Source organism: Daldinia caldariorum, assembly GCF_022478825.1.
Source record: "Daldinia caldariorum strain CBS 122874 unplaced genomic scaffold F4812scaffold_7, whole genome shotgun sequence".
Lineage (NCBI taxonomy): Eukaryota > Fungi > Ascomycota > Sordariomycetes > Xylariales > Hypoxylaceae > Daldinia > Daldinia caldariorum.
This window is the reverse complement of record NW_025953043.1, coordinates 488077-508908: the sequence shown is the minus strand read 5'-3', so window position 1 is coordinate 508908 and position 20832 is coordinate 488077. Positions and strand designations below refer to the sequence as shown.

Genomic DNA, 20832 nt, shown 5'->3' with positions numbered 1-20832 from the left:
TACCCACTGCCCTCGGAGCAAGCTGTCTTTCGTCCCCGGCCTCTGCGCCGGCTGCAAGGCCTCTCCGGATTGGACCATGGCCATGACCCAGCGCTACCTCGATGCCAAGAAGCTGGATCCGCGACACGCGCGAATAGCAGATTTCGACGCCATGCACTCCCAGCTCATGAATTGGAGCGGGTTCCGTACGTCACCAAGAACGCCATCCACCAGAGGGTCATGAACGATTGAATCCACAGCCGCAGAATCGGCGATATCGCGGCGGAGATGGTCCGAGCCGGCGCGTGCACGGCGCGCGAAGCCTCGAGCGGATATAGAAAGTTTTGGGAACGGCCATAGTGCAAACCCCATGAACACCGAGCTAGCTAATCAACTTGCTCGGAAGAAACTCGGGACGACAGTTGATTTAATACGTTTGCTGGTTTGCTAACCCCATTGGTTGGTTTATCGACCAAAATGTCACGTTGGACGGTACAGCGTCAAAAGCGGAATTGGGAGGCTTGGGCGGTTTTGGTTGTTGATATACCCTTTTCGAGCCTGTTTGTAGGAAGTTCCGTACTACCTAGGAACTAATTATTAAGTATTACTTACCTCACATGAGATACCTATATGTAGGTATCTTCGTGCATTTTTTGCTATCTCGAAAACTTGGCCTGCTTGTGCACTGTGCCATTGCGACTCCTGAGTAAAATTTGGCGAACGCAAAGAGCCAAAATAAGAATAAAGAGCTTTTTTTTTTTTTTTTTTTTCCTGGTATCCAGATTGTCGGCGTCGCGAAATACCATTCCACCGCTAATTTCCTCGGAGAAGCACGAAGGAATCTTGGTGGTGGCCGTTAAGTTAACATTATTCGGGAAAAGTTGTAAGAAATGAAATGGCTAATGGCGCTATGACGGGTGATGGATGGCGGTAGGCGTTACCAGCTCAGTGGGTATGACACCGCTAACGCCGGTCTGTTATCGATTAATAGCCGAGAAAAAAGGTTATGAAATCCGCTTCATAATTCAAACACAGCATCTTAGGTATTACAACTTCAACTTCTATACTCATAAACAATTAATCTTAATAGCCCTCATTTAAGGATATAAAATATGAACTCCGGATACGCTAGGTAGTGACTAGCAACTAAAGAGGATATCCATTCCGTCAACCTGAAAGCCCTGAATTTCATCATCAAACAAAAGCCATTCTAAACCGAGGGTTCGGCGTTAAATGACAACGAAAACAGTCGAGTACCTGATGATACGCAACTTCGGCCGTTAGATTCCCCTCAATAGATGCAGATACAATCGAAATAAAATGCAAATGCATGTTACGTCTCAGAAGATGTAATGCACTCTACAACCGTCCATTGATCCGACATAGACGGGGAAAATGCAGCGTGGACGCGTGCGATGCGATGGGTGATAATTGCTCCAAATTGCGCCATCGATGTTCGCGGGCCTATTTCCAAGTCTTGTTGACCGAACATAAAGATGCAAGTAGGAGCCTAGTCCAACTCCGCTTGTGATTACGAGGGGATCAATCCAAATGTTATGGCGACCGTTACTTATGTTACCCCTGCGGCTGTGAAGCCCCCAGGGCAGCCCGACATCTCATATGCACCAGACTTTAGGAAATATGAAGCCCGAAGAGATGGTCGAATCAAGTCCGGAGGCTTGCCAACGGAACTTCCTAAAGGACTGCCCAAACAGCTAACTGGAAAGCTCGTATGGGAGGGTGACTCGCTTGCGAAAGAGTACGATTGGACATATGTGCTCAAGCAGGATCAACTTGATGAAATAGACATCGCCGTGAAACATTTCAAATGTGAGCGACAGCGGAAACCGTCTTAGAATCCAGGCTAACGACGTTCCCCAGCCCTTGACTTACCCCTCGGCTACGTGAGCCAGGAGACCTTTCCGCTGCCGAAGCTGCATTCTGAGCTACGGAAATTATCTGATGAGCTCCATAATGGACATGGCTTTTTCGTAATTCGAGGTGTCCCCGTCGACAAGTATAGTCGGGAAGAGAATATAATCATTTATGCGGGACTATCGGCGCATATTGCGCCTAAACGGGGTCGCCAGGACAGCAAGTATGAAGACAAGCCTGCGGCCGTCACGCTGTCTCATATCAAAGACCTGAGTGGTCCCGGCCGTAGCGAAATAATCGGTAGCCCGGCTTTTACTACCGACAAGCAGGTATTTCATACGGATTCCGGTGATATCGTTTCTCTATTCGCCCTCGAAACCGCTGCCGAAGGCGGCGCAAGTAAGCTTGCGAGCACATGGCGAGTATATAACGAGATCGCTCGTACCCGCCCTGATCTTATTCACACATTGACGGAGAATTGGAATCCGGAGAAGTATGTTTTCTTCAAATAGGGTAATAAATAAGTCTAAAATAGCTAACATGGACAATTTTCAGCTTCGGTAATCATGAACAACCATATACGTCAAGACCTATCATGCACTATCAACCGGCTACTGAATCGACACCGGAACGTGTGATTCTACAGTATGCTCGTCGATCATTCGTCGGGTTTGGTGCTCTGCCTCGAAGTCCAAATATCCCACCCATCACCGAAGCCCAGGCGGAAGCCTTAGACACATTACACTTCCTTGGAGAGAAATTCTGCGTCGACACATATTTCCAGAAGGGTGATATCCAGTATGTCAACAACTTAGCTTTGTTCCACGCTCGGGACGGGTTTAAGAACGAAGGCGATAAGCAGTAAGTCGACCCTATCCATTATACAGACAAGTATAGCACATAAATTGGCACACAGAGCTGAACATGTTCATAGGCGACATCTGTTACGCTTCTGGCTACGTGACCCCGAGAATGCATGGGAAACGCCGGATGTGCTGAAAGAGAGATGGGCTTTACTTTATGATGATAGAGCGCCAGAATCTGAAGTTCTGCCGCTGGAACCCTATATTCGAACTGCAGGTAATAAGAGTGGTCGAGTGGGTGGATGATCTTGGCTGAGACAAACTCCAACACCGGTATATCTATATAAACCAGCAAGATTAAACACACGCCGGCATACGACCAATAGTATGGTGAAATTCGGTTTCCGTCGGCTTTTATTCAAACTCCGAGGATTAAATTGAAAGGTAACGCAAAATGAGATTTGTGCCATGTTGCAAATACAATCCCGTATCAATACAGCCAACAAGTCTGCTATTCGAGAGACTCGGCGGCATACTTGGTATCACTTGGCGTACATATCGTGTAGCTGAAAATGATACACCCAATAAAGGTCTTCCTCCGTACCCAGGTGGTCATCGAAATAATTTGGGAACGTCGGAATGCTTTGGCTTCAATACGGCGACCGAGACTCGTTACCAAAACATACGCACCCACGTTTTCTAAGCGCTACCAACGCTCTAGCCCATGTAAGGATTCGCATGGCGTACGATTCTTTGTTTTAATTACCTGAATTCTTGTTTGCCTTCGAGCGTAATTCAACCGTTCCAGGATTGTTCTGTAGCATCGGGCCCATGACCGGCATGGTTGTCATGTTCAGCCAGTATTGCGTGATTCTCGGCCCCTCTCACCTAGGAAGGTTCCCGTACGGATCTTATCCAGTCTCCAAAGCCGTCTGAGATGACCGTCTGGATATGGCTTTACCTGCCATTTAGATCGCGTTACACGGTTCGACTGATCGGGCTGATGTCCCCAAATATGTTCTAGACGCTTGTGGGGGTGTGCTCCAAGGACCGATTGTATCATCAAGCCCAGCGATTTCGTACGAAAGAATACGCCCCGGCGCAAATCTGCTCTCTCGTTAATAACCCACGGTCCCGTTGGCGCGATAAATACGTCCCGTCGCGGTCTTAATCGCTTTCTTGCCCTCTTGTTCCCCGCACCACAAGACGATTCCTAATATTTTAGGTCAATTGTTGGTGACTTCTTCCATCTTCATTCCTCATAGCTAAAGTGTGGCGGATGAGCTATCTGCGGTGATGGGGATTCCGAAATTTTGGGCGCGTTCCGCCACGACTGAGGTGCCGGCGGTTGATGGCCATCCATCCAGCTCCGACGTCTCGGTCATTCGCGACGGCGACCTTGCGTATACTCTGGAGAAAGCGGGAAATGGATCTAAACCATCTTACCAAGAGGCGGCTGGCGCTCCTGTCGAATCCAAGTCGCCGCTGGGTTACCACGTCGGATGGGTAACCGTCATCTTTCTCAACGTCAACCAAATGATCGGAACTGGAATTTTCTCAACGCGTAAGACACTCGCCATCTTAAAACTTAGCTAGGTAAATGGAAGGAGAACAAATAGTTAATTTCCTCGTAGCCGGAACAGTTCTTAACACCACCGGTTCCGTCGGGCTTTCTCTTATCTACTGGACGATTGGTCTGTTGTTAGCTATCGCAGGCTTTGCCGTCTATCTTGAGCTCGCGAGCTACTTTCCGAACCGTTCGGGTTCTGAAGTCGTGTACCTAGAACAACAGTACCCCAGACCGAAGCATTTCTTCCCCGTCACATTCGCCGTCTACTCGGTTATCCTTAGTTTCAGCAGCAGCAACGCCATCGGTTCGTATGCCTCATGATCTATGCGTCAGTAAAGGGCCTTAACCAATTCTTATTTTAGTCTTGGCGCGATATGTGTACCAGATTGCCGGCTCAACACCGACGGACTGGCAGTTGAAAGGTGTTGCCATCGCTGCTTACACCGTAGCAAGCTTATGTATGGCTCCTCTTACCCGAATTAGTTTTTGATGGGCTAACGAATATGCGCAGGTGTGATTCTTCACAACAAATACTCGCTATGGCTGATGAACTTGCTTGGTGTCGTTAAAATTGTTACTCTTATCTTGTACGTATGGGCTTTTCAATAAAAGAAAGAAAAAAAGCGCATAGGAATTAACGGAACCTCGACTACAGCATCAGCATAACCGGTTTCGTAGTCTTGGGCGGAAACGTCCCTCACATCCCCGACCCGGGCGCGAACTTCCGAAATGCGTTCGAGGGCACGACGACCAACGGAAACGATCTGGCGGTTGCTCTAGTTAACATTGTGTTTACGTATACCGGGTTCTCGAACGCCTTCAACGTCGTCAATGAGATTAAGAATCCCATTCCGACGCTGAAGAGGAACGGAACCATCTCGATCCTGGTCGTCGGTGTGCTGTACATGCTCTGTAACATCGCGTACTTTTCTGCTGGTAAGACCGAACAAGCCGCCTATTTCAAGAATAGACGCTAATTAAGGGTTACTTGTAGTATCGAAGGAGGAATTCGCTAAATCGAAAGAAATCGCCGCGGCCGTATTCTTCGTGTCGGTGTTTGGAAGGGGTCGCGCGAACCAGGCTCTGAGCGTTTTGGTTTTACTGAGTGCATTCGCGAATCTGCTCGCCGTGTTGATCAGCCAGTCCCGAGTGATCCGTGAAATTGGCCGGTAAGTGATTTTTCCCCCTAGGTACCTGACATTCTATTTACATTTGCTGATGACGGAACTCGAAAATAGACAAGGTGTTCTCCCATTCACTAATTTCTGGGTTTCTACGAAGCCCTTCGGTACTCCGTTCGGTCCGTACTTTTTGAAATGGCTCATGACATTTATTATGATTGTCGCTCCTCCCGCTGGCGATGCTTTCCAGTTTGGTATGTTTGCCTAGCATTTCGATTTCCACAGACCCCCTTACCTTGGTAATTTATTTATCACTAACATCGGCAAAGTCGTGAGCCTGGGAACCTATCCGGACGGAATCTTCCATCTTGCTCTCGCTATCGGCGTATACATCGTACGGTACAGACAAAAAAGATTAGGCAGGAAAGCGCCAGACTTCCGCACCTGGGACGTGGTTCTCATCTTCTACATCCTGCTGCAGGTGTACATCCTGGCGACGCCGTGGATCCCCCCAAAGGGCGGGCCGTACGCCGGCGAGGTGTCGTTCTGGTACGCGACGTACTGCGTCGTGGGCATCGCCATCATCATCGTGTGCGCGATCTACTACGTCGTCTGGATATACGCGCTGCCGAGGTGGGGAGGGTACAATATCCGGCCCGAGATTGTCAATTTAGACGACGACGGCACCACGATTCACCGGTTGGTTAAGGTGCCCCTGGGCGAAGTGGACAAGTGGGACGAGGAGCACGACGAGGCGGGGCATTTGAGACGGAGGCATGTCGTGGCGTCGACGACGTCTTCGCAGGGGGACGACGGCGCTGCTCAGGCTGCCAAAACCGGGTAGAGTTTCAGACTTGTGGCTCCGCGTCTGTTACCTAGCCTTTATACTAAGTTTAGAAAACCTGATGTAAACCCAGTTACAGGATGTAAACCTACAGAGTATAGGAAAGGTTTCAGTGATAGTGTTACTCTTGGCTGTACATCGTAACTCTCTATCGGTGTCTAATAATGGTTTTACCAGCCGCATTGGCCCCTTTCCGGCAACTTGTTAAACGAAATTCTAATGGGGCTAGGTACCTCCTAAGTTATGCAAATGATCTCTCCATGAAGTAATGACTCCGACAACTATTGTTCAGTTAAAAATGATGCCCTTTCTATGTCACTATGGGGGAATCTATGCAGTCTTTATCAGAGTCGCGGTAGTCATAATGGAGCTAAGAACAGTCCTTTTTCCGGCTTTCACCCCGGAACTGCATAGGGAGATAAGCGTTAGGCGGACGCAGACAATCGGTTCCTAGACCATTATACTTCAAACTAACTCTTGATTACTATTCTATATTGCTTGCAAATTGCTATTTAATCGATTAAATTACATCTATAATTGGTAGGCCATTACTCGCGCCGATAAGCTGCTCGCGACTTCGGATACGCCTTTCTTCGGCGACAACTTGATCATCGTCCTCTACCGCCCCGCTTATAAGCTATACGTGTAGCAGAACGGTCCGTCCTGGATGCTCATCAACTCCCTCATGGTAATCTGGCCGCCGCCGGCGTACCCGAGATCCACGATGTCGTCCAGGGTCGTGTCGGGGGACGGCGGGCTGTTCAGGAAGGTGCCGGTTCCGGAGACGGCGTCCCGGCGGTTGCTGTAGTCGAGCGACTGCCACGTCCACCACACGAGGTCGATCATGCCGTGGTGCAGGTAGAACACGGGCTCGCCGGGCGACGTGAACACGTCGTCGGCCGGGTCCCCGCCGATGGTGTAGTGGCCGCCGCCGTGCACGCCGATGGAGCCGGAGCCGGGCACGCCCTGCATGACCATCTGGAAGTCGCCGATGTTGTCGTGCTGGCGGATGAGGTTGACGACGGAGGTGGCGTTGGCGTAGGCGGCGTTCACGCCCGCGGAGATGTCGCGCTTCAGGCACCGCGGGTTGTGCTCGAGCCCGGTGCCCGTCACCACCGTCCCGTTGTTCAGCGGCAGGCTCACCGGCCCCAGGTTCACCTGCATGTCCTTGAACGGGCCCGACGTCACGCACCCGCCGCCCGTGCCCGCCGGCAGCTCGATCGGCGCAAAGTCACCCAGCAGCAGCGTGATCGGGCCCTTGTCGGCGATCGGCGCGCCGTTGCCGGACATGCTGTACGCGCTACCGTCGAAGATCGGCGACGAGGCGGGGTCGTTGGCGTACAGAGCCCAGTTCCAGTACCTACATGGAAGTTGTATGTTAGTGGGGAGATCCTTTTTTATTTCTTTTTCTTTTTTCTTTTTCCTTTTTACTTTTTACTTTTTACTTTTTACTTTTTTCATTTTCATTTTCATTTTCATTTTTTCTCTTTCCGAAGGGCAAACTTACGGTTGGGAACCAGTGTAACCGCACTCATTCTTCAGTGCCTGCTCGAAATTATACACGAACCATCGATGCCAAGCTAAGAAGGTTCCCTGATAGATCGCCGACTAGTATTAGCCAAGCCCTTTAACTAGGTAGCTAGCTTCTGCCCGAGTGGAGTAAACATACCGTGTAGTGGATTGTTTGGGTCTGGATGATGTGAGTAGCTACGAAGTCGTCGTACCGCGATTTGGCGCCAGGAGCTACGCTAGCAGGAGTCTTCGCCGGCAACGATTGTAGGCACTAAAATTAACGAAAGAGTTAGTTAGTGTTGGAATATAAATAATTTTAGCGATCTATTAAACAACGTTCAATCGATCTTGGATGCGTGGGGCTCTTCTAATCGGCTGGGCATTTCACAGCCCCTGAGACCGGCCCAAAAAGGAAAAAAGAAAAAGAAAAAGAAAAAGAGAAAGAAAAATTCGTAGTACGTACAAGTACGGCATCAGTATAAGCCTTGCGCTCTGGTTTACTTAATGAGCCCCTAAATAAAAGAATTAGCTTCGAAATAGTTGAGAGGAATTGCTGCATCACATACCATGGGCGACGCACGGTGAGATTATCACGAGTGCACGTCTGTCCCGTTTGATTGGCCGCAGCGGTTCTGTCGTTTAGGATACCTTCCTGCGTTGAAATCGCCTGTTTGACGAGGTCATTTAACTCGGCGAGTGATGAATCGCAGGTTGTGCCAGCGGTCGGGGCTGCTGCTACGGCTCTGGCGAGCAGTAGAGCGGACGTAAAGCGAGGAATATGCATGTTGGCTGCAGGGAGCTATTTGAGTCTAGCTGAGGAACGGGAGATTAGAATAAGCTAGTCTCTGGGTAGTCGGATACGTATTAGGTATTGTACACGGAGAATTAATTTTATGATCTACTTGGAGACGATCACGACGGGCACAGGCGATCATGATGTTCGATCGTGGGCAAAGATCTACGATTATATAGATATTCTTTAGTCTCCTTTCGGCCCCTCCTTTATCAAGAACCACTCCGCCGCATTCATAAAAAGACCAACAGCTTTCCCCTGAAGAGGTCGACCTAACGCATTTTAGTCATGCAGGTATATTGGAATATGATTTGATCTTAACATACAATAGTCTAGATCACTGCAGACCTTAGCTTTCACGATATTGGCGGAGCGCGCTATTATCCTGCGAAGACGGACGTACGTCAGGCGAAACCTGACCTTTCCGTCCTCTGATAAAAGCCAGTCGGATTGGGGATCAGCCCCGGGTGCCCTGACACTTACAATCCAACACCATGGAATTAGTCCGGTCGATATTCACTAGTCCCCTCCGGACTCACTTACCATTAGCGGACTAGGCCGAAATGTACCTGAAAAAGGTTGGCAGAACAAACACGAACAAGGTCGGGCCGTGACCAGCTCGGACCGTAAGAACTTTTGGTTTATTTACTAATATATCTGAGGTCAACCCAAGTCAGTTGGCGATTCTGTCAAAACCGGTTTTACTCTTTAAGCGCACACCTAGAATACTAAATCTCAGGATAACTATTATTAGGTAGGTATAGGAAGTAGGTAATCTTCAAACCTCGACAAATCTTACCAGAGACTTTGATACCTTAGCGAATCTTCATCTGACTACGATAATATATCCTCAACACCATAAATCTTCTAAAATGAGATATAATGCCGTCGTCGTGAAGACAAACAACGCCTCATGCCATAATAAAATTAGGGACCACACGAGGTTGCAGGGCAAAATGCGACTCGCCACGGCTCTGCAGGGCTCTCTCGGAATCCGGGACATTTATGTGCGTAGCATAATACTTATATAATGCAAGCGTCGTCTTAGCACAGCTGTTGGTGCGCGACGGTCCCTTATGCTAGCGCCTTTTCCCGTACGCACGCCGTCGTTTTAGTGCCCCCCCAGTCTTTAAGGGGCCGGCGCCGAGGTGTTAGTCCAAATTCGAACTCTCCGGCCACACGCTACCCACGCATGGTTTGCCATGCTGTCGACCCCAGGTCCCTGTCAAGAGGTCTGAGCCAAGATTGAGCTTCTTCATGCAACAGGAAAACCCTCGCGCACTCTCGTGATTCTGGATTACGCCTCCGGGTTGGAGATAAGCTAGAGCAAAATATGTGTTACCTAGAAAATAATACTATAGCCTATAGGTTTACCTAAGGCAGGTAGATAGAGAATCCTTATATACACTCAGAGAGAGCCACTGAACTTGTAGTTTTGTGTCGAACTTTGCATAAGTTTCGTCCAAATTTTCCGCTGGGAAATCTACGCCCAACTTCGACCATGTCGACTGCTCTACTTCCCCTACCCGGCGCGGACCAGCCCGACGAGAATCGTGGTCCACAGATCGCCGGGGCAGTAGTATCGACGACTCTAGCTGCGCTGATCGTCGTTTGCGCAAGGATGTATGTCCGCCTACGAATGATTCACAGCATGGGAATAGATGTACGTAGTAGATAGTTGACGAGCCTCCCCATTCGAAGTGTCACCGTGCTAATTTATTCTAGGACTATATCATGCTCGCATCTATGGTAGGTACAGATAATTGCAACACCGTTGAGGATAGGAGGTTGACTGGCTCTTAGCTGCTGTCTCTTGTAGGACTGGCAATTGTGATTGCCGAGGTCCACTACGGAGCAGGTCGACACGCTGCATATATCGACCCCGACGTGAATAGGGTCGGCCTCAAGCTGAATTTTATATCGCAACCGATATACTTATGGGCGATTCCCATGGTGAAGTGTTCAGTGGGATTTTTCCTACTCCGCATCAGCCAGTCTGCCTTTTACAAGCGAGTCCTATACGGCACCATGGTATTTCTCATGGCGTATACTTTCGTTTGCTTTATGACCCTAGTACTACAATGTAAAAATTTGGCAATCCTTTGGGATAATCGCATTCAGACGACGTGCTGGTCACAGTCTACCCTTCAGGGGTTGAGTTACGCCAACTCAAGTAAGTATTGCAAGTCCTTTCGTTAACGTTTTAGGTAGTTTTTCATAACTGCAAAAGGAATCATACTAACTTCCAAATCCAGGCGTCAATATTGTCACAGATTTATTCTTTGCTTTACTCCCGATTCCGATGCTTTGGAATGTTAAGATCAACTCCCGTACCAAGGCTTCACTTATATGTGTTCTTGGCCTCGGTGTATTGTAAGCCTTCCACCATCATCGACCGCTGACCTATATTCTAATATATGTGAAGTGCTTGCGCAGCAGCGATTATCAAAGCGGCATTTATTTCGAATTATGGAATAACGGGCGACTTTCTGTGGGACTCGGCGAACTTGACCATATGGGTTTCGTAAGTTACAAGCTTTGAATACCTCAGGTGTACCTCTCTCATAAGATGAAGACTAATATGCATTTTCGTATCAGGACCGAAACAAACACGGGAATCATCGCAGCGTGTCTGCCATGCATAAAACCAATGTTCAAGTCGATATTCGATAGCACCATCCGATACGGATCCTCCCACAAGATGGACGGATACAACCTCCGCGATTACGGCCACGGCACTGGCGCTAAGGGATCCAGATTCTTACAATCCCAAACGAGGACAGAGGTCGACGCTCGACGCGGAGCTGTCCCGAATAGCTTGGCGGATAATAGAAGCGAGGAGAGCATATTAACGCAGAAGCCGACCGGGATTACCAAGACAACCGTCGTAACAGTCGATCGAAGCGTTGACGACCGAGGGGAATCGTCAGGATGGAATAAAGACTATCCCGAACGAGTGGTTGAAGACAGATTATAGCCGACTCAGTTGTGATCTGAATTGTAATATATATAGGAGGTAATTTACTAATTAATTGGTTCAAATTTTTTAATTTTTTTTTTTTGTCCAACAAGTAACTTATCCTCTCAATTGGGAATTGGCGACAATCACCTTCGGACTACTCGATAGAGGTAACCTTGCAAAGTGTAAGTGTCTTTAATCTCATGAATGGGGAGAAACCACTTATTAGCCAGCAACCCATCTCGGTCTAAAGCTAACTGCAACTATTATAATACAGCTTTGAGAATGGCAATACAAACAAATATGTGACCTAACAACCTCTCAGCCATCTCAAGATTAACTCAGAGAACAGGTCAACCAAACCGCATGCTTGATTGAGCCTTGAATCAGTTTTGTGGGTCGAATCTGAATCCTTCTTTGAGTCTTCACAGCAGGCAAAGTATACAAAATATCGTGCTATTCACCCCGTCCTCCTGTATCGTGAGGATTTCTGGAACCGTCAAAAAGTATTAACAAAAAATTGGCGGTACTGGGAATCGAACCCAGGTCTACACGGTATCAGTATATTTGCACATCCACAACGTGTTGTACTATCCACTATACTATACCACCCGATGTGGTCAATGCTCTTGAAATCTGCGTTTATAAACTAGTCACTATCAAAGAGAATGGCAATGCTAGGTACTAGCGCGTACCGCGTCTTGTGAGAGATATTCAGATATTTCCAATACTCGTTTTCCAGTTTGGTATTATCAAAAGTCTTTCTAGGGTTCCTACCTTGTAACAAATTCATATCAGAAGAAATGTCTTCTGCTCTGGTTCTTGAAGGTTGCTTTGGTGTAAAGTGGGTCTTTCGATATCTGCCAAGACAAAGCTGGAGTGCGTTATCTTGGCCAATCACGACACAAGAAGACTACTCCTACTTGCTCTTTGAAGAGGTACCTATTAATCGTGAAAGTAATTACCAATGGTCTTAGTCTTTATTGAGGCTATCACCGCTGAACGACATTTCTTGTCAGATTCTCATTAAAGGTAGTTAACTATTGGTTAACTCTAGGTAGGATGTCCTCAAATACATTCCTTGTAGCAACCTGCACAATTCTATATGGGAACTTATTGAAAGCTTTCACATCCGGTTGCTTACATCTCATATATTTCGTACCGTAAAATCAAAGCCAGTCAAGGAACTATGGGCAGAATATACCAAAGAAAAGAAAAATATTATTACAGTGGAAATACTTGACTACGACGTAGAATCCGAGCGGTGAATACAAGTGAATTGGTCGAAATGATTTATACCCAATAATCAGCTATATTGAAGAATATTGGTTAAGAAGGGTCGGTATTAGGTACCTAATTTTGATTCACTCATCCAGTGACATCTCAGGAAGGTAGCTCTCAGTTTCTTATTAGGTAGAACTCCAGTCGGCCAGCAATTAGAAGGGCCGGCGTACTGAGGGGTCCTATAGAATATGACGAATCGTATTTTTAAGGCGTTACTACGGGACATGCATTACCACGGAAACATGCAGATACAACCAAACCGCAAACACGTTGCGTCCTCCCCCCATCTGGTAGGTAAACAAACGCGAACTGGACCTCTTTGAGGATGAACGTACCGTTTGTCCCCCTCTTCGATGAACTTTAATTCTTTTCGATCTAACGTGGAGCTCAAAATTCTCAACGTGCCGGCAAACTGTGAACTTAGTCCGTACCCGGAGTGCAGGTGGTTTTCAGGCATCCTCGTAAAATTTCCCAGGCACCCTGAGCTATCTCTTGGGACCTGATAACACCACTTCTACCAACTGATTGGCTTTTCCCGCCGTTCTTATCTCCACGCTTACAGAAACCAACTTCTCAACACTCATAGGCGTCCTGGCTGCTGGTAGCCACACCGTAATAACAAGATGTCGTGGGCATGCGGGACGTGCTGGCGCAGATTCACCACTTTCCAAGGTCGAGAGCAGCATATGGACGCACTAGATCATTCCGTGCCGGAGCACGAATGCGATAGATGCTCTCGCTATTTCAACTCCCGCAGCGCCGTCGTTAATCATATGGACGCGAAGAACCATTGGTATTACGGATGCAGCATCTGCAATGCAACCTGGCCGACCGAGGAAGAGGTGAAAGAGCACAAGATAGAGGATCATTATTACTGCAGGGATTGCGACCGAGACTTCTACGATCACAACAGCATCAAGATGGTGAGCTGGCTGATTCATTATCAGGCACCTGCTTTTTGGGCCGAAAATGTGCTTGTGTCCCGTTCGAGTTCGAATAACTGACGTTGGATATCTGGTACCTAGCATTTTAACTCCCGCGTCCATCGAGGCTACTGTGCGAAGTGCCCTTTCTGCGGGAAGAGTTACACATCCGCCACTGGTCTCTCCCATCATCTGGAAGGAGGAAGCTGCCCACAGGCGCCGTTCCTAAATCGAGATGAGGCGTATAAGCTTGTCAGATTCAAAGATACAAAGGGCCTCATCTCCAAGAATCTAATCGAGTGGAACGGTTCTCCGCAGTACGAAGCTACGACCGAAGCGTGGAACGGATACGCTTTCAAATGCTATATCTGCCATGGCGAGTTTCGCTCTCTTCAGTCTCTAAACCAGCACCTGGGCTCTCCTGTTCGTAAGTTCTCAGACTGATCTTTCCAGGGCATGTTTTCAAGTAACGTGGTTATCACTGACATCCTGTGGTATGTTACAGACCAGCAAAAGCTTTACCACTGTCCCAACCGGTTTGGCTGTGGTCGCGAGTTCGTATCACTAGCTGCTCTTATGAATCATCTCGAGAGCGAGTGTTGCGGATACACAAAATTCAACAACGTACAGAGGGCGGCCCAGAGTATTATGGACCCAAACCGACTCATCGGTTTCTACTGAGAGCAGCAGCAGGCTCTATCACCCTATGCCAGGCATTAGGGGTAGTTTTTAGCTAGCTTGATTTGCCGGCCAAGCTTTATGGGGGAGACTTACCTACCAATGGGTAGGAATTTCGCGCCTTTTTGATTGTCGTACGTGTCAAGATCCTAGATACGATAAGATCTTGGACGCATGGAACCTTCGATATGTATGGCCATATGTTTCCATAGCTAGGTCAAAGGTGCCCTATGGAATGATGAAGTTGTTGCCACACTACTTGGTTTCACTTGATAACAATAAGCTTTGCGCCTGTGATATCATAGGTGTACTGGTGATTTATGATACTGCTATCTCGCTACCCTCCGTCCTGCTGCCCGTGAATCATGTCATATGCAGGCGCAGGCTAATGATATTCATGGGATAGGAGAAGTTGTCGGCATGTGTACTTACGAAGAAGTTAAGCCCCTTATTTCCTAGTGATGAGTTACAAAGGAATGGATATCAATTGCCCCTGAATTCAAGAGCCGCCTACGAACAATTACCTAGCTTATTCCCCTTACGCGGAAGAGGCGTGTCGGTTGTGCCGCTGCCGTTGGTAGTAGATTTCCGGGTATAAACCCGATGGTTTTAGGACTCCGTCTCCCAATCTCTACACCCCGTAACCTGTACGTTAAAAAGCCCTAATATTCTCTTGTTATGATGCCGTACTTGGACAGACCATAGATAACCCTTTTATCCAATCGAGTTCGGCAATAGGGCCGATCTGGATACCACCTCCCATATACTCCATGTGCTCCGCTGACGCTATTGTAACTGATCGGTGCACGATCGCCTCACGCAGTGACGAACATATTGACCCAGGGATCAATGAGGCGTCAATAAGGGGATATGAGATTAGGTTGCCTTGGCATATCACATTGGGTACTCAGCCAATCGATGGTAGATGCCGTCTGTCTGAGCCCTCGTGGGTAGGTACCTACCTAGGTACCTGCCTGGTATTCTCCATCGTCCCAGTACCAGTAGACATGTTCGTCTGCCTCAATTGCGTGTCCGATGCGACGCAATCTTCGCAATTGATACCGGCGCAGGGCAGTGACCACCTACCTAAAAAAGCAAGTATAACATGTGCCGGGATCTGCATGATCTGGTAGATGTCGGGGATGCTTCGCGTTTCGCTACGCAAATTTTATGATTTACTGTTGGAAGAAGTCGTTCAGATACTTGCAGTATCACTTATCTGTTGGTAAGCCGTTATACGTTAGGTTAGGTAGTCAACTGTATTGTACCGCAACCTTTGACGCAACCTTCGAATGACATTTTCCATGGTGGGGTACAGAAGCGAAGCAAATCAATCATTGGTGACAAGAGTTCTGGACTTCTGGATGCGCGCTATGACCGCTCTAAAAGTTTTATCCCTGAACGCACGTGGAGAGAAATGGATTCTTATCCTCGTTCGATACTTAGTAACTCTCTATGGCTAGGCCGTTTTTGTAAGAACACGACCGGTTTTTCTTACGGCGTTCGCGAATGTGGATAGTTTTGCTCGGTAAAATAGGTATGTACTATTGTTTTCGTTCAAGTCGTTGCCGAGCTTGCTTGTTGCTCTTTAGTACCCGTGATGATCCGCTAGAAATTCTCCGACCTATCCTATCCCCCGGTAGCGGTGCTTGGCGAGTTGGTAACTGTAAATTGCGTGCATACGACACTACAACTCGACTGCGCCGCGAGCCTTTTCTTGTTTCCTTCCCGTAACCAACGCGGCGGGTTTTACACACTTTGGCCCTGCAGAAGCCTGACCGATCTGTAGCATTTGCTTTTTAGATCTGCAGAAATACTGGAGAACTGGATTCGAATACTGGGTAGGTTTATTGTAACGGATGCAGTTTATACGTTGCAGATATGTGACACTTATGTAGGAATATGCCGTCTGTTTTGAAACTTGAGCATTGAACCAAAAGGCTGTCGGATGTAGCCGGTCAGGGCTAAGCTACATCATGAAAGCCACCTAATTTTGAGGCGGTCGGTTAGCTGGGGTAGCTTGCTTGAGGATGTTTTACCCTAGGTCGTGAACCCCGAAATGCTATCTCTACCTAATGGTAAGCTTTTGTATGTGTTGTAGTGAAGTTGCTGTTGGAAACAATCCGTGAGAAAATTTCATACCGGCCTTAGTGGTGACCTTTATGAGTGACTTTCAGGTATCAATGAGGGTATATTATGATTCGATTCATGTTTCCTAATTGATCCTAGGATCCCACGAGGGGGGGATTACTGTAGTACTCTGCGTTCTGACCTGCATATTGTAGCCTATGACCTATGACCCCAAGGACTGGGATGACTAGGATCAGCGGGGAGAGCGGGCGGCAAAGGAAGCCGTACCTATCAAAGCTGATGGAAACTTATTATCACAGGCCTCGGCGGCTCAAGACATGACATGACGTCCGACGTGCAAGGAAGTCTATTCGACGGTCTGTCCCGTAGTATGTAAGTGATCGTAGTAGTTTTTGGATCCTTCGCGCATCAATTCTTCGGTGATCCAATGTGCCAATAGAAGGTAGTATCCTTTGCTTTTCCCAAGGCACCGGGACAGGCATCTTCATGGTATGGTACATCTGTGCCCGCTTTGCGCCTAATAACTCTAGGTCAGTTCGAGCTTTGCTAAAGGGTACCTAAAGTGAGGCTTTTCGGAACATTCAAGTTCATTGATGCCCGAGAGGTGTGCATCTTCCTGTCACAGTCTTCACAGCCTCCAGACTGATCTTGTAATTATTCCATTGCAAGCGAATACTACACCACCTTACATTTCTCTCCACGTCTCCATCTATGCACTTTCATTACCTACCCACCCGTATCTCTCCCAAGGTACAGATTCTGAGGGACCTTGAAGATTCCCCAGATCTTCGAAGTTGATATTGATCCATGGTAGTTATCGATCTTTGAAAACTCGTTTATTATTTCTTGCATCGCAGTGAGCGGAGAAAAGATGTCTGGTTTCGTCGATCAGTTATCCGACTTTTTTTTTTGTTCCGTTTCCCCGGTGTTCACGAGAAAATTGTTGTTTCTAGAGGTATTTCTAGAGGTAGTCTTTCGGGGATAATTTAGGGTGTTATGTCGATGATCAGTAACTTCCGAGGCTCGAGCGTGGAGCTATACCTAATAAAGGGAGAAGACTAAGAAGAAATTGGCGAATTAAACGGCGTTTCCGTCATGTCAAAGCTCTGTGGCACTAGCCCCGTAAAGACCCTAAGACCCCTTTCTTACCCCACTAAGGAGGGTCACTTCCCCCCACTATCAACGCTGCTATGACCAGGTGCCGCTACCGCCATTGCTGCTGTAGCTACTGTCGTCGCTACCACTACTTAAGGTAGGTAAGGTTCATTACTGTATCACAGTACGTACCCCACCTAACCCAGGATTAGGTTAGGAGGTACCTAGTACGGACTAGGATAAGGAGTGGGAGCCGTGGGCGAGGATAGCTTGGCCGGCTGGGTTACTGGGAATAGGTACCTAGGTACCTATTGTACCTTATACTACAGAACCAACCTACAGCTACCTCCTACCTCCTACATATTCAGGTGCTATTGTGACTTGTGCCTGCCCCAACCGTCTGGGTTGGAATCACCTCTATGATTTTCTCTCTCTACCTGTACTCAATTTATGTCTCTCTCTCTTTCTCTCTCTTCATTTTCTCCTTCGTGTGTCAACTTTGAAAATTTCCACGTCGGTCCCTACTCCAAACATCAATTCTTTACTTTCTGATTCTGATAGTTATCTAAATCCCAACCTGTGTTTTTTACCTTCGTCCTCATCTTCATTTCCACCTCCTCTTTTGGGATACTCACTACGAATTTAGTTCAACAACTTCCACCAGTTCCACCTTATTCCTACACTTTTTTGCTTGCATAGAACCTAATCTACGTACTACGTATTGAACTTATCGGGCTGGTCTTTGCGTCCGAGCACAGGTTTCGACATATTCCATTTTTATCTCATCGTAGCGCGTCATACATCACATCACATCATACAATTCCCACTTACCATTCCCACTTACATACACCTATTTCCTCTCCTGCGTCTAACATACCCTCCGCGTATTTACCCGACACAACTAGAACCTGATTTGCTTCATCTTAACGTATACAAAAAGTCGCTCTCTTCGATCTCCTATCATATTAACATTGTTCAACCCAAACCCGTTGGACCTTGGCGTTGCCGTTGCGAGTTTCATTACAAAAACCCGTAACTTGCTATCCCTTACTTATTACCCAGTACACCCGCTCAGTTACTGAGAGGGCTATAATAGATTCTGTCTTATAGGACAATTTAAACTGCGGTTAGACCCAAACGGGGCAAAACCCGTTCAGTGTTAGTGGAGCACCGCAAAGTAGAACCTGTCGTACCCTGCAGCTTGCAGCTCGCAGCTCCTATTCTTACACGTATGGAAGGCGAAAGGGGAAGAATAGAGGAGATTGACTTATGATTTCGTCTTTTACTACATTCCCTCCACGCATATCGCATGCCGCATACCGCATACCGCCATTACTTTCGAGCCTTACAGTCCTTACCGCCTTTACTAGAGCAATAACCTTTCGATAACAAACCCTAATACCCGCCCGCCTGCTCACCTCGACGACCGCTTTACCTTGATCTACCTTACTGAATAGCCAGCTAGCTACACCGCTGTCTGTGTAAAAGAGTCGAGGGAAAATAATAAATAAACGAGAAGAACGAACAGTAGACAAGAAGAAAGCCATAAAGCCAGAAGCCAGAAATGCATCACAGTCAACAGCAAAATAAACCACATTCACCTACCTCGCAGCCGCCAGTGCCCATATCGATTACGATATGCGGTGACGGAGGTTGCGGTAAGTCGTCCATAACTCTTCGACTAGTACGGTCTCAATGGACATCCGAATACGACCCGACCATCGAAGATAGCTACAGCATCACCAGGCGAATCGATGGAACCACCTACCATCTATCGCTAACCGACACGGCGGGACAAGAGGAGTATCGAGGCATGTGGGCGTCGTCAAATCTGAACGCCGACGCATTCCTTCTCGTTTACGACATCACATCATCCGACAGTCTTGATGCCTTACATTATTTCAACGACCTCATAGACATGGAGGCGGAGACGCGTCTTGATAACGCAGCACGGGCTCGGCGGGCCGGCCTGGGAGCGGGATCCGCGAGAAGAGGCAGCTTAGGGCTAGGCGGAGCTGGTAGCGGGGCAAGGACAATACCACCGGTCAAGATTGTGGCCGGCAACAAGTGTGATTTGCAAGAGTCGCGGCAGGTGCCCGCGGCTCAGGGGCTCGAATGGGCGCGGAAACGCGGCTGCGGTTTCATGGAGACGAGTGCTCGACTCGAGGTCAACATCGAAGAGACATTCGCCCTCATCGTTCGCCGAGTCGTCGAGAGCCGTCGTCTTGCCGAGATGGGCGTCCTCGATAACACCGACATGGACCGCCGTGGCGTCACGAAGCCTTTAACGCCGCTCGGCGACAGCGATGATCGCGATACGGATACGGAAAAGCCTAAGCGCTCAGGTCTGTCAAGAGGCCCACGGTTCGGCGATGGTCAGAAATTAGGCTTTGGCAGCAGGGGGAAGGATGGCTTCTGGAGAAGCTTACGATGTTGGTAAGGCGGGGTTTTGTCCTTATTCTTTGGGCATGTCGGTCGATTACCGTGCAAAGTGAATGGAGTTAAAAGGGGGCTTACGGCTGAGGCGCTATTTTGAACTTTCGAGACAGAGCTAAGCGAGGGAGCGAGCGAAAAAAGCATTGTTAATCTGAATTGGCGCAAATTAGTGCTACTAAAGCACTATTGGGATACCTAACGAGTTCACGAAGCTGCTTTTTGGGGGCGCGGATGGATTGTACATACATTGAGTTCGCGTTATTCGAGTCCGTGATTGATTTGACATTGGTTTAGACCGTGTTATTGGTTGGAGAATGAAGGAGACGAGCAGAGATGTTTTTTTTTCACTCTCCCTGGGACAAAAGTTGTATCCCAGGGCTACACACAGGCGTTTACACGGTGGCAAGGGAGAGGTGAATCCACATACATAGCGGACTTTATTTTTCCTATGTCCAGCTTTCATGTTTAAAAGTCTCGCTCTTGTCGGGATTCTCCTCCCTTTTAGGCTCGGGATGCATATTGGGTGGACGGGAAGGAATAGTAAAACTATAGGCACTTCGCCTAGCATAATAATTCTCATTTTTCTAAATACTTGCGGTTTGTCTTTGTATGATCTATGATGTGGGTATTAGGCCGGAGCGTGATCTGATACAATCGTAAATGATTCGAGGTTCACATGGCAATTCACTCATCAATATTAAAAAAAAAAAATTTATAATCGCAGAGCCACGAGTTAGAAACGCGATTCAGAACTATTCTATTACCTAAGCTATCTATAATGTATAAAATATTAGTTCTTCCGTACCTGTCATACAAGTTATAAGCTACCTCTATCTTTATCAAAACATCCTCCACAGCAAAACCAAGGT

At 47.8% G+C, this 20832-nt stretch overlaps 7 protein-coding genes and 1 non-coding gene across 8 annotated transcripts; 5 read left to right on the top strand and 3 right to left on the bottom strand.

The window, feature by feature from the left end:
- Nucleotides 1-849: 849 nt before the first annotated feature.
- On the top strand, nt 850-3610 carry F4812DRAFT_362045 (Clavaminate synthase-like protein). Its single transcript, XM_047931854.1, has 5 exons — nt 850-909; nt 971-1809; nt 1861-2347; nt 2410-2715; nt 2789-3610. Exons 2-5 carry the CDS (start codon nt 1536-1538, stop codon nt 2961-2963), a joined length of 1242 nt encoding a protein of 413 aa, XP_047790616.1. The 5' UTR covers nt 850-909; nt 971-1535; the 3' UTR covers nt 2964-3610.
- Nucleotides 3611-3837: 227 nt separating this feature from the next.
- F4812DRAFT_362035 (amino acid transporter) lies at nt 3838-6206 on the top strand. The gene is made up of 8 exons (XM_047931853.1): nt 3838-4221; nt 4292-4531; nt 4590-4685; nt 4739-4814; nt 4883-5163; nt 5222-5396; nt 5466-5602; nt 5678-6206. The coding sequence occupies exons 1-8, from the start codon at nt 3954-3956 to the stop codon at nt 6190-6192; spliced, it is 1788 nt and encodes a 595-aa protein (XP_047790615.1). The 5' UTR covers nt 3838-3953; the 3' UTR covers nt 6193-6206.
- A 447-nt stretch (nt 6207-6653) lies between these two features.
- Nucleotides 6654-9011, bottom strand: F4812DRAFT_426228 (Di-copper centre-containing protein). Its single transcript, XM_047933991.1, has 6 exons — nt 8824-9011; nt 8271-8769; nt 8168-8216; nt 7862-7975; nt 7700-7785; nt 6654-7552 (listed from the first exon to the last, which is right to left on the bottom strand). The coding sequence occupies exons 2-6, from the start codon at nt 8486-8488 to the stop codon at nt 6823-6825; spliced, it is 1197 nt and encodes a 398-aa protein (XP_047790614.1). The 5' UTR covers nt 8489-8769; nt 8824-9011; the 3' UTR covers nt 6654-6822.
- Nucleotides 9012-9998: 987 nt separating this feature from the next.
- Nucleotides 9999-11474, top strand: F4812DRAFT_458730 (uncharacterized protein; the record flags this gene model as incomplete). Its single annotated transcript, XM_047937405.1, has 6 exons — nt 9999-10160; nt 10223-10246; nt 10301-10670; nt 10753-10870; nt 10923-11021; nt 11096-11474. 6 exons carry the CDS (start codon nt 9999-10001, stop codon nt 11472-11474), a joined length of 1152 nt encoding a protein of 383 aa, XP_047790613.1.
- A 503-nt stretch (nt 11475-11977) lies between these two features.
- Nucleotides 11978-12068, bottom strand: F4812DRAFT_t73. The gene has a single exon. It is a non-coding gene; the product is annotated as a tRNA-His (tRNA).
- Nucleotides 12069-12882: 814 nt separating this feature from the next.
- On the top strand, nt 12883-14168 carry F4812DRAFT_426224 (uncharacterized protein). The gene is made up of 2 exons (XM_047933990.1): nt 12883-13663; nt 13766-14168. The coding sequence occupies exons 1-2, from the start codon at nt 13364-13366 to the stop codon at nt 14105-14107; spliced, it is 642 nt and encodes a 213-aa protein (XP_047790612.1). The 5' UTR covers nt 12883-13363; the 3' UTR covers nt 14108-14168.
- A 4796-nt stretch (nt 14169-18964) lies between these two features.
- Nucleotides 18965-20052, top strand: F4812DRAFT_361189 (ras-domain-containing protein). The gene has a single exon (XM_047931843.1). The coding sequence runs from the start codon at nt 19092-19094 to the stop codon at nt 19965-19967; it is 876 nt and encodes a 291-aa protein (XP_047790611.1). The 5' UTR covers nt 18965-19091; the 3' UTR covers nt 19968-20052.
- Nucleotides 20039-20661, bottom strand: F4812DRAFT_361258 (uncharacterized protein). Its single transcript, XM_047931847.1, has 2 exons — nt 20210-20661; nt 20039-20114 (listed from the first exon to the last, which is right to left on the bottom strand). Exons 1-2 carry the CDS (start codon nt 20541-20543, stop codon nt 20110-20112), a joined length of 339 nt encoding a protein of 112 aa, XP_047790610.1. The 5' UTR covers nt 20544-20661; the 3' UTR covers nt 20039-20109.
- Nucleotides 20662-20832: the final 171 nt, after the last annotated feature.

Excerpts from the sequence above, each read along its gene's own strand:
- F4812DRAFT_362045 (XM_047931854.1), top strand. The coding sequence starts at position 1,536 with ATGGCGACCGTTACTTATGTTACCCCTGCGGCTGTGAAGCCCCCAGGG. Across the intron at positions 1,810-1,860 it reads CGCCGTGAAACATTTCAAAT|CCCTTGACTTACCCCTCGGC; the intron begins GTGAGCGACAGC and ends GACGTTCCCCAG. Across the intron at positions 2,348-2,409 it reads GAGAATTGGAATCCGGAGAA|CTTCGGTAATCATGAACAAC; the intron begins GTATGTTTTCTT and ends GACAATTTTCAG.
- F4812DRAFT_362035 (XM_047931853.1), top strand. The coding sequence starts at position 3,954 with ATGGGGATTCCGAAATTTTGGGCGCGTTCCGCCACGACTGAGGTGCCG. Across the intron at positions 4,532-4,589 it reads CAGCAGCAGCAACGCCATCG|TCTTGGCGCGATATGTGTAC; the intron begins GTTCGTATGCCT and ends TTCTTATTTTAG. Across the intron at positions 4,815-4,882 it reads AAAATTGTTACTCTTATCTT|CATCAGCATAACCGGTTTCG; the intron begins GTACGTATGGGC and ends CCTCGACTACAG.
- F4812DRAFT_426228 (XM_047933991.1), bottom strand. The coding sequence starts at position 8,488 with ATGCATATTCCTCGCTTTACGTCCGCTCTACTGCTCGCCAGAGCCGTA. Across the intron at positions 8,217-8,270 it reads CTCACCGTGCGTCGCCCATG|GGGCTCATTAAGTAAACCAG; the intron begins GTATGTGATGCA and ends TCTTTTATTTAG. Across the intron at positions 7,976-8,167 it reads CTTATACTGATGCCGTACTT|TGCCTACAATCGTTGCCGGC; the intron begins GTACGTACTACG and ends CGTTAATTTTAG.
- F4812DRAFT_426224 (XM_047933990.1), top strand. The coding sequence starts at position 13,364 with ATGTCGTGGGCATGCGGGACGTGCTGGCGCAGATTCACCACTTTCCAA. Across the intron at positions 13,664-13,765 it reads ATCACAACAGCATCAAGATG|CATTTTAACTCCCGCGTCCA; the intron begins GTGAGCTGGCTG and ends TCTGGTACCTAG.
- F4812DRAFT_361189 (XM_047931843.1), top strand. The coding sequence starts at position 19,092 with ATGCATCACAGTCAACAGCAAAATAAACCACATTCACCTACCTCGCAG.
- F4812DRAFT_361258 (XM_047931847.1), bottom strand. The coding sequence starts at position 20,543 with ATGAGAATTATTATGCTAGGCGAAGTGCCTATAGTTTTACTATTCCTT.